At 33.8% G+C, this 10649-nt stretch overlaps 1 protein-coding gene across 1 annotated transcript in view; it reads left to right on the top strand.

The window, feature by feature from the left end:
- Positions 1-4537, top strand: part of LOC107742310 (fumarylacetoacetase-like) — a 20842-nt gene extending 16305 nt beyond the window's left edge. The window contains 5 exon segments of the mRNA XM_016555231.1: positions 1326-1401; positions 1502-1548; positions 2254-2355; positions 3794-3911; positions 4013-4537. Coding sequence (XP_016410717.1) covers positions 1326-1401; positions 1502-1548; positions 2254-2355; positions 3794-3911; positions 4013-4089 — 420 coding nt within the window. The 3' untranslated portion in view covers positions 4090-4537.
- The last annotated feature ends 6112 nt before the right edge of the window (positions 4538-10649 follow it).

Raw genomic sequence — 10649 nt, forward strand, 5'->3', positions numbered from 1 at the left:
ATATATATATATATATATATATATACACACACACACACACACACACACACACACAGGTGCATCTAAAAAAAATTAGAATATCGTGAAAAAGTTAATTTCTTTGGTAACTTATTTCAAAAAGTGCAACTTTCATATATTCTAGATTCATTACATGTAAAGTAAAACATTTCAAAAGTTTTTTTTGTTTTGTTTTAATTTTGATGATTAGAGCTTACAGTTCATGAATGTCAAAAATCCAGTATCTCGAAATATTAGAATATTTACATTTGAGTTTCATTAAAGGACCATCCCTACAGTATAAATTCCGGGTATCTCTTGTTCTTTGAAACCACAATAATGGGGACTATAATAATAATAAGACTGCTGACTTGGAAATGGTCCAGAAGACGATCATTGACACCCTCCACAAAGAGGGTAAGTCACAGAAGGTCATTACTGAAAGGGGTGGCTGTTCACAGAGTGCTGTATCAAAGCATATTAAAAGCAAAGTTGACTGGAAGGAAGAAATTGGGTAGGAAAAGGTGCACAAGCAACAGGAGACTGGAGAGGCACAGAATCCAAGCTGCCTGCTTGAAGGTGTGAAGTTTCTGAAGTCAGTGATGATTTGGGGTGCCGTGACGTCTGCTGGTGTTGGTCCATTGTGTTTTGTCAAGTCCAAAGTCAATGCAGCCGTCTACCAGGAGATTTTGTAAATTGATTCAGTAAATAAATATAATTACAATTATATTTCATCTTTAAATATTACATTTTTCACAAATTTTTTTTTTTTAATGTTAGAAATTTTTTTGTTTTTACTTTTTTTTAGTCTATATAGTATTTACTTCTTTTTTTTTTTTCTTTTTTTTTTTTTAGAAAATGAGAAACACTGAGAAATAAATAAACAAAACGTTGTCTTGGCAACTTGCTGAAATAAGTATATTTTATATTATTTCAAGTAATTATTTTTTTTAAAGTTTTAGTTAACTATAATAACCCTGATACAGAGCAGCAACAAATATATAACAAAATATTTTAAGAGCCATCAAAATAAATATTGTGCATAGGTAAAACTGTTTTTTTTTTAATTTACTTGTTTATTTTTTGTCAGATGCACATCTACATTTGAATGGCTTTTTGACCTGCATGGATAACTATGTAGCTCCAGCATCTCATACCAGAAGCTATCTGGACTATGTGAACCTGACAAACCATGACCTCTTGATGCAAATATTCAGAGTTCAGATGTGCCTTTCTGCACAAGAGAAGACTTGATTTTCAGGCTTTGGCTGAGATGTGCACTTAATGTCTGGTGAGGTTTTCCTAATGTTATTTTATTGTCATTTCAGGATCCTGTGCCTCTTCCATACTTACGTCACGATGAGCCCTACACGTTCAACATCAACCTGTTTGTCGCTGTGAAAGGTGTGTGTCAGTATTTGTAACATCTGTCTGTCATTATGCATACGCTGCATGTTAAAGCACTGAGTCTTGTTTTCTTCTCGTTTGTTTCTCATCTGTCCAGGTGAGGGGATGCGAGAGGCCGCCACCATTTGCAAGTCCAATTTTAAGGTAAGAGAGAGATTTGCATTTGTTTTGCATTGGCACACTGCTGTTTCAGAAATAACTCATACTGACAACTTACTGTACCCATTTGATTATACATCTGGAAAAACTCCAGCATGAACCAGATATGAAGCAGAAAAGATTAAAAAAAAAGAAATCTATGATTGCATAGAGGCAATGATAAACATTCTCTACACAATTATGCAGAATTGCTGGCCAAAATATTGTAAGTGTTTGGTCACACTGGGACAAGAAACAACAAAATACTGACAATTTGGGGCAAATAAAAATGTAAAAATATTTTCTGATTACACTTTGAACCTAATAGAGATTATTTTATCCCCACTGGAATTGTTTTGTGCTGTTTTCTGTGCATAAATACACACTCTTGCTGTTTATATGTGGTCTGTTTGCCTCGTCGCAAATTGCCCCGTGCAAGTTTAGATTTGCAACTTCACGCCATTACCTAATTTGCATAATTCCATTAGTGAATCGGGCACTAAAACAACACAGACTGTGCAGAGCAAATAAACAAAGCTATTCATTCTTAGTGAAACTCCCCTCCGTCTCTGTGTTGGGCTCCTTGTGTTATCGGTTCTGGGAGAAACTCATTCCATTTCCAGCCTTTCTGTATCGTCACATGCAGAGAAAGCCATTTTCTCATTTAGTAACAGACAGCAGGCATGTGTAACGTGTTGTGTGTCTTCTCAGTACATGTACTGGTCCATGAAACAGCAGCTGGCACACCACACAGTCAACGGCTGCAACGTCAGACCGGCAGACCTGCTGGCATCAGGCACCATCAGCGGACCGGTGTGTGAGAGAGAGAGAATATGTTAAAGAAGCCTTGCTCAAGGGCACCTCAGTTGTGGTATTGAAGGTGAGAGAGAGCGCTGTACATTCACTCCCCCCACCTACAATCCCTGCCGGTTCGAGACTCGAACCCGCAACCTATGAGTTACGAGTCCGACTCTCTAACCATTAGGCCATGACTTCCCCAGTAATATACACAGTATACACACATATGCAAACAAAAACTTTTATTTTGGATTGCGATTAATCGTTTGACAGCACTAATATATATGGAAGACATTTATATTTTGATATTATTGTTATTAGTAAAGATTAAAAAAATTAGGTAAATAAACTGGAAGACACATTTAGAAGACTTAAATTATTCATTTCAACTACAATCAATAAGATTAATAATAATCATAAAATATTGCAAATAATTAAGAAATGTTTGTCTTCTGTAAAAAAAAAAAACAATTAATTAAGAAAATAACATTTACAATTTTATGTTATCTGTTAAATTCTGTAAATGATATAATAATTAACTGTATTAAATTGTAATTATTAATTATAAAAATATAAATAGTTAATTTAGGTAAATACACTGGAGCACACATTTATATTTTAACATTATTTCAATCAGTTAAATTCAGTAAATAATATAAAAATTAACTTGAATTATTACATTTAACTATAATTAATAATATTTTTAAAAAGCAAGTAAATACATTTATTTTTATTTCATTTCAATCTGTTAAATTCTGTAAATTCACTTTAATTATTAATTGTAAAAAAAAAAAAAAAATTCTAATAATTATTTTAAATAAATGCACTGGAAGACATATTTACATTTTTATATAATTTCAATCAGTTAAATTGAGTAAATAATATAGTAATTACCATTATTCATTTTAACGATAATTACTAATAAAAAAAATATATATTTATTAAGAAATGTTTTTGTCATATTTACCTGAAAAAGCACATTTCTCAAACATTTCTCTGTATAGAGCTGTATTAAATGTGACCCTGGACCACAAAACCACTGGACCAATCTGAAAGCTGAATAAATAAGATTTTCATTGATGTATGGTTTGTTAGGATAAGACAACATTTGGCCGAGATACAACTATTGAAAAATCTGGAATCTGAGGGTGCAAAAAAATCAAAATATTGAGAAAATCGCCTTTAAAGCTGTCCGAATGAAGTTCTTAGCAATGCATATTACTAATCAGAAATTAAGTTTTGATATATTTACGCTAGGAAATTTACAAAATATCTTCATGGAACATGATCTTTACTTAATATCCTAATGATTTTTGGCATAAAAGAAAAATGGATAATTTTGACCCATACAATGTATTTTTGGCTATTGCTACAAATATACCCCAGCGACTTAAGACTGCTTTTGTGCTCCAGGGTCACAAATAGTTCTGACTCTGTATTTGTGTGCATGAAGGATCCTGAGAGTTTCGGCTCTATGCTGGAGCTCTCATGGAGGGGATCCAAGAATATTGACCTCGGCGATGGAGAGACAAGGACCTTCCTGAAGGACGGGGACGAGGTCACGCTCTCAGGTGGGCCTCTAGAGTCTGTGTGTGCTTGTTTAATGTTGCGGAGATGTGTGTTGATGGAAATGTGATCTCTGTGATAAGGGTTATGGTCTCTCTCTGTGCAGGTTATTGTGAGGGCAGGGGCTATAGAGTGGGGTTCGGTCTGTGTGAGGGGAAGATCCTTCCTGCCCTGCAACAGTGACACACATCTCTGTCTGTCTCTCCTTCCCTCCTGTAAGCCAGACACAACAGCCATGAACAAATACAGTATTATTCATGTTCTAATATTCACAGCCTGTTTAAACCTGTTTAGAGGTCTTTTTAAAATAACTTGAAACACTTTTTACGTTCATAATCTGGCGCATTTCTGGATATTCAATAAGAAATAATGTGGGGTGGAACCTGATTTTATCCATCTGGATTGATCGGATTGTCATTAAAATATCATTAAATATGAAGGAAAATGTAAAAGAACGTGTTTCTTTAGATAACCTTTGTGATCTTAAGAAAATATGTAGGTAAAATAGTAATGCATCATTATGGGCCTCCATATGCTTAAAAACGGTCATTAATTTCTGCAATTGAACTAGTTTTTGCAGAAATTACACACTTGAATTGCTTTGTCATTCTGTGTTACTGAAAAATAATTCAATAAAGTTACTCATTGCTTTTAAACAGTTTTAAGTCATGCTTTAAAAAAAAAAACGTTTTTATTTCATTATTTTATTTTATTTTATTATCATTTTTTTATGTCCATAAAATGTTTGGCCATTGCATGTTGCTGAGTTAATAATGCGATATGATAAAACTGCATACCACCACAAAGATTGGGTAAAATAGTACATTTCTAATTATTAATCATTTTTGCTTTTCAGTATTGATTGAATGAATATATTTATAAGAATTTCTCTCACTTCATCTTGGATGGATTTATTTTCATGTACGTTTATGTGACGAGTGGGGGCGGGGCCGAGAGCCGTGGGTACGGAGCGAGGCCAGTGGAGTAATTGATAATGAGCGACACCTGCACCACTCACCGGTCTCGAGTCTCACGGAGGAGCTCCGGAAGGATAAAGGAGGAGTCACGACCGTGTTGGACGAGAGAGGACCAGGCCTGGAGTTTATTTTGTGTTTTGTGTGCGGCAGACGTCCGCGAGGGGCTGCCGCTTTACTTTCATTTTGTGTTTGTTTATTTTATTAAAATCTTTAATGTTCGCCGGTTCCCGCCTCCTTCTTCCCATGACTACGAACTTTGTTACAGTTTATAATGCAATTTGTATTTTTTTTAAATTTTATTTGCACATTTAACATTTTACCAACATGTTTTTTTCCCCGGACACATTAGTACTACTGTTTTATTCTGCATGTTGTGGTACTACTTGGATTTTGTTTTATTTTATTTTGCTACCATGGTGTTTTAATACCTTTTTTAGTTTTTTTGTGTTTTTTGTTTGTTTTATTTATTTAGTTTTATTTTATTTTGCTACCATGCTACCATGGTGTTTTAAAACCTTTTTTGTGTTTTTATTTTATTTTGCTACCATGGTGTTTTAATACCTTTTTTTAGTTTTTTTGTGTTTTTTGTTTGTTTTATTTATTTAGTTTTATTTTATTTTGCTACCATGCTACCACGGTGTTTTAAAACCTTTTTTGTGTTTTTATTTTATTTTGCTACCATGGTGTTTTAATACCTTTTTAGTTTTTGTGTTTCTTGTTTGTTTTATTTAGTTATTTTTATTTTATTTATTTCACTGCAGTGCATTTTGGGATTAAGAAGGATGAAGAAAGCATTGCAAAGGTGATAAAACAGAACCAAAAAGAAACGTGAAACTTCGTACATAAGCAAAATGATGTTGTATGATATTATAAATGGACATGTGATAAACAAGATCTTTGTTGTTGTTGCTAGCAGCATCATCTATGAAACTGTAGGATTGATGCAGCAGTATTTCTTGCAGTTCCAGCACCTGACTGTCAGAGACTGTCAAACGGGTAAAATGACTGACAGGTCACTGCTTGAGCTCTTTGTTTGTGATGGTGGGTTTGTCTCACATCACCACATGATTATCAAGCCTTTCAAAGCTTTGAGTGAAGTGAATGATGCTGTAATTACTGACGGAGGACGTCCGGTTCAGACTGAACAGACCAGGTGTGTGTATCATAAACTGACACTCCTACACTCAGGAAGAAGATTTAACAGTAATTCGAGAGGCTTGTTCAATTGAACATTCACTGATTTCGCTGTTTCAGGTTAGCGATTTGAATGAAGAATTTCAAGAGTTTTATGAATGATGGTAATACCATTTTTGGACATGTGCCATGACAAAATCACTTTTTGGATACCATGTTTTTTGGACCTGTATGTTATTTTATTTTGCTATTTTATGTTATTTTATTTTACAAAATTGTTTTATTGATGTGTATTTATGCCATGGTACTACTCTGTTTTTGTTTGTATTTTATTTTCATTTATTTTTTTATTTTATTTCATCTCACATGCACTATGGAAAATACCATGAAAATATCAGGTTTTTATAGATATGCACTATTGAAGTACATTTTTATTTATTTTCATGTGTATTTAGCTATATATTTATTATGCAATTTGTATTTTTTATTTTTTTTTTATTTACAATTTTTTCACATTACTACCATTTTTTTCTGCCCGTTACCTCTTCCATGGTACTACTTAGATTTATTTTACTTTTATTTGATTTTATTTGTTGTTTTTTACATTCATTTATTTATCTATTTGTTTATTTGTATGTTTTGCTTTTGGCAGATTTTGCACACATTTACCATGGTATTTTTTGGATGTTTATCATGGAAATACTATGTTTTTTTTAACTATGATATTTACTAAATTATCTTTGGTATTTGGAGTATTTACGGTATCACCATTAATCATGGTATCACCACAGTGCATTTATGTAAGAGCAGATGGTACGGATACTCTGAGACAAATTTAAAGCTCCTACACTCAGGAAGAAGATTTAACAGTAATTAGAGAGGCTTGTTCAATTGAACATTCACTGTTTTTGCTGTTTCAGGTTAGCGATTTGAATGAAGAATTTCAAGAGTTTTATGAATGATGGTAATACCATTTTTGGACATGTGCCATGACAAAATCACTTTTTGGATACCATGTTTTTTGGACCTGTATGTTATTTTATTTTGCTATTTTATGTTATTTTATTTTACAACATAATTGTTTTATTGATGTGTACTTATGCCATGGTACTACTCTGTTTTTGTTTGTATTTTATTTTCATTTTTTTTTAAATTTTATTTCATCTCACATGCGCTATGGAAAATACCATGAAAATATCAGGTTTTTATAGATATGCACTATTGAAGTACATTTTTATTTATTTTCATGTGTATTTAGCTATATATTTATTATGCAATTTGTATTTTTTATTTTTTTTTTATTTACAATTTTTTCACATTACTACCATTTTTTTCTGCCCGTTACCTCTTCCATGGTACTACTTAGATTTATTTTACTTTTATTTGATTTTATTTGTTGTTTTTTACATTCATTTATTTATCTATTTGTTTATTTGTATGTTTTGCTTTTGGCAGATTTTGCACACATTTACCATGGTATTTTTTGGATGTTTATCATGGAAATACTATGTTTTTTTTAACTATGATATTTACTAAATTATCTTTGGTATTTGGAGTATTTACGGTATCACCATTAATCATGGTATCACCACAGTGCATTTATGTAAGAGCAGATGGTACGGATACTCTGAGACAAATTTAAACTGTCAACTCAAACTGAAAAATAAAATATATGATATGGAATATACCTATTTTAAATAAGTTGTCATGACAGACTCTTCCATTAAGACTTCCTCTGCAATGAATCACTTGTATTGTATCACCTGAGCTGCTAACAGATGGTGCGAGGCGTTTGGAGCCGTGCGGTGGAGATCACGAGGCCCGTCCGGGAGTCACTGAGTCATCAGAGGTCAGATGGTCCATCCACGACTCCTTCAGCGTAAGTGTGAAGCTGTGAACGTATGAGCGCTCGTGTTGGTTTGCAGACAGAGATGGAAGGATCTCGCTTTCCCTCTTACTGTGTGTTTCTCCCCCTCTGTGATCAGACTTTTATCCATGAATCTTGGCGGCCTCACAGATGGACCTCCAGCGTTTGACCTTTCGCTTACTGAAGGAGAAAAGCAGGTGATAAATCTCTGAATAGAGTGTGTGCTACCAATAAAAGTGTGGTGCTGTCAGCTCCGTTTGACATAATTAACCCTGGCAGAATCCCTTCTACCAAATGAAGCAGATTAACTAGTACCAAACTAATACAAAAATCTGCAGATTTGAATCAGCTTTTATTGTTACATAATTGTTTTATTGATGTGTACTTATGCCATGGTACTACTCTGTTTTTGTTTGTATTTTATTTTCATTTTTTTTTAAATTTTATTTCATCTCACATGCGCTATGGAAAATACCATGAAAATATCAGGTTTTTATAGATATGCACTATTGAAGTACATTTTTATTTATTTTCATGTGTATTTAGCTATATATTTATTATGCAATTTGTATTTTTTATTTTTTTTTTATTTACAATTTTTTCACATTACTACCATTTTTTTCTGCCCGTTACCTCTTCCATGGTACTACTTAGATTTATTTTACTTTTATTTGATTTTATTTCTTGTTTTTTACATTCATTTATTTACCTATTTGTTTATTTTTATGTTTTGCTTTTGGCAGATTTTGCACACATTTACCATGGTTTTTTTTGGATGTTTATCATGGAAATACTATGTTTTTTTTAACTATGATATTTACTAAATTATCTTTGGTATTTGGAGTATTTACGGTATCACCATTAATCATGGTATCACCACAGTGCATTTATGTAAGAGCAGATGGTACGGATACTCTGAGACAAATTTAAACTGTCAACTCAAACTGAAAAATAAAATATATGATATGGAATATACCTATTTTAAATAAGTCGTCATGACAGACTCTTCCATTAAGACTTCCTCTGCAATGAATCACTTGTATTGTATCTCCTGAGCTGCTAACAGATGGTGCGGGGCGTTTGGAGCCGTGCGGTGGAGATCACGAGGCCCGTCCGGGAGTCACTGAGTCATCAGAGGTCAGATGGTCCATCCACGACTCCTTCAGCGTAAGTGTGAAGCTGTGAACGTATGAGCGCTCGTGTTGGTTTGCAGACAGAGATGGAAGGATCTCGCTTTCCCTCTTACTGTGTGTTTCTCCCCCTCTGTGATCAGACTTTTATCCATGAATCTTGGCGGCCTCACAGATGGACCTCCAGCGTTTGACCTTTCGCTTACTGAAGGAGAAAAGCAGGTGATAAATCTCTGAATAGAGTGTGTGCTACCAATAAAAGTGTGGTGCTGTCAGCTCCGTTTGACATAATTAACCCTGGCAGAATCCCTTCTACCAAATGAAGCAGATTAACTAGTACCAAACTAATACAAAAATCTGCAGATTTGAATCAGCTTTTATTGTTATATTTCCGGTTTTCATTTTAATTTTAGTTTGTTTCATTTCATAGGTGGGGTTGATTATTAAGCACAGCGCGTGTGTGTGTGTGTGTGTGTGCACTGCTTTAATCAGTCAGGTCTGTAGATCAGAGTGTTATAAATGAAATCCATGGGAGATGCATTTAATCAATGCAGAGGTACATTATAAATGCAAATATGCAAATTGCAAACATTTTTATCTCACACTGCATTTCAAAACACGGACTAGGGCTGCACGGTAAATCGCATGCGATATTTAATGCGCATCTTGTCAGAAAGCCGGTTCTGTAATCAGCGGTAAATCTCCATCACGTGCGTGCTTTCACATTGAGCAGCATTAACTACACAGAGCCGTTGTTCACTGACGAGGTGCGCAAAAAATAACACGGACCAAAAACAGGTGCTAATAGCATGTCTACACAGATACTAAGAAAGAGACATTTATTATTATCCGTTAAAACACAAAAATATTAAACTGATATTGTGGTAAATGATTTCAGAATGATTTCTGAAGGATCATGTGACACTGAAGACTGGAATAATGCTGGAAATTCAGTTTTGCATCACAGGAATAAATTACATTTTAAAATATATTCAAATGAAAAATAGTTGTTTTAAATTGTAATAATATTTCTCAATATTTCTGTTTTTACTGTATTTTTGATTAAATAAATGCAGCTTTGGTGAGCGTAAGAGACCTGGTCTCTTGTACGTTAGTGTGCATCGCCCTCAACAGCAGCACATCATTACTGTTAGCATAATTCAGTTTGTGCTGCTCAGAGCTTTTATCCAGCTGCCTCTCATGAATTATGAGCCCAAAGTTACTGTGCCTCTAAAGTTAATAGAAGTATTGATTTGTGTGAGTTGTGTGGCAGTGCTGTTACACTGTGTGTGTGTGTGTGTGTGTGTGTGTGAAGGCTCAGTTAGCAGCACACAGCTAATTTCAGAGCTTTCAAACAAATGCCTGAACACTGATGTAAACACATTAACACTGATTGGAAATTAAATAATTCAACTATTAACAGATGAAATACTTGGTGACATACTGCAAACTGGACATGTTTTGGATGCACTATGTAGTACATTGTCTTATTACATTTTCATGTTTCTATCAATTTTATAGAGATGGATATGACATTTTACCACAATATCAGTTTAATATTTTGGGGTTTTAATGGAAAACGTCTCGGTTACGTATGGTAACCCTCGTTCCCTGAAGGAGGGAACGGAGACGTCA

This window comes from Sinocyclocheilus rhinocerous, unplaced genomic scaffold (assembly GCF_001515625.1).
Source record: "Sinocyclocheilus rhinocerous isolate Xijiao unplaced genomic scaffold, SAMN03320098_v1.1 scaffold75, whole genome shotgun sequence".
NCBI lineage: Eukaryota > Metazoa > Chordata > Actinopteri > Cypriniformes > Cyprinidae > Sinocyclocheilus > Sinocyclocheilus rhinocerous.